Here is a 1,156-nt window from a genome sequence, read left to right on the forward strand (position 1 = left end):
ATACTACAGTGAAAATCACATTTTTCTGGCAGTATTGGGTTTAGACCCCCAATTAATTATGCTAATAATAACCATTTGCAAAGCTAAGTTTACTTCTGCAATAGCATCTGACATTTTTCTGGGACTCTGCAGCACAATTTAGCTCCAATTTTTTTTTTTAATACGTAGGTCTAAAATCTATTATGCAGTACAGAATAACATATATTCAAATGAAATTACATTTTATCAAATATAGAGCTGTGACAAGCTGCTGTAAAATGTTGAATACTTTTTTTTTTTTTATCAGGTTTTATGAAAACATTCAAGATGAGATGAGAATGTCCACTTTTGATATAATTAAAGACTATTTTTGCTTTTAATACTTACATAACTCAAAGACTGTTTCTTCACCAATGGCACTGTAGGATCATACTGAAACAATAGAAACATTTGAAATCCCACAAACATACAAACTTAGGAAAACAAAAAATATATCATAACTCTAATCAAATTTATTTTTTTGTTTGAAGCCTTGGACATAATCAAACAATAAAACAAAAGATGGACATAGATTCAAATATTACCTTATGAATTACAACTGGTTTCCTGAAGAAATAAACTTCATCAGGAGTTACAAGTGAAGATAACTTGAACTTGCGTAGTCCACTTTGCAGTGCACTAACACGCTGGTTCATCTCATCCAAAAAGTTATCACAGATGTATATGTCACTCTCACGTATCTCTGTTGGCCTGGCTGTTAAAAAAATTAAAAACAAAATAGATGATTTCCTATCAGTATAATGGGTTTATATAACCTAATAACACAACATATGATAACCAATTCTGCACTTTCAGTGATGGTTTTGTGGGTAATAATTTTGCTATTACAGATTTAACTTCCTTACTCTTTGAATACCTAATTTGGAAACCCTCATATTTTGCATAGCAGTGCCTTTTAAAGCAAAACAAAAAGGAAAGATAAAATAAATCCTTTATTTGCAAATCTATACTGGGGGAGATGAGAAGTACATCAAGGGAAAGTTAAGTGATCAATGTCTGAAAATCCTTTTTGTGATTGTCTACAGTTGTGTATTTTGAAATCTGAAAGAATAAATACATTTTGAAGAGCATTTCTCTCACTTGAGTAAAATTATGGTACTCCAAAATAACATGAGTT

The 1,156-nt window shown here is 30.5% G+C and overlaps 1 protein-coding gene across 1 annotated transcript in view; it reads right to left on the reverse strand.

Annotated features, from left to right (window-relative positions):
* LOC119581804 (protein polybromo-1-like) overlaps window positions 1–1,156 on the reverse strand; it is a gene marked incomplete in the record, with an annotated part of 66,711 nt that overhangs the window by 27,077 nt on the left and 38,478 nt on the right. The window contains 2 exon segments of the mRNA XM_037929935.1: window positions 367–411; window positions 564–733. Of these exon segments, the coding sequence (XP_037785863.1) occupies window positions 367–411; window positions 564–733 (215 nt within the window).

Source organism: Penaeus monodon, chromosome 15 (genome assembly GCF_015228065.2).
Source record: "Penaeus monodon isolate SGIC_2016 chromosome 15, NSTDA_Pmon_1, whole genome shotgun sequence".
In the NCBI taxonomy this organism is placed as follows: Eukaryota; Metazoa; Arthropoda; class Malacostraca; order Decapoda; family Penaeidae; genus Penaeus; species Penaeus monodon.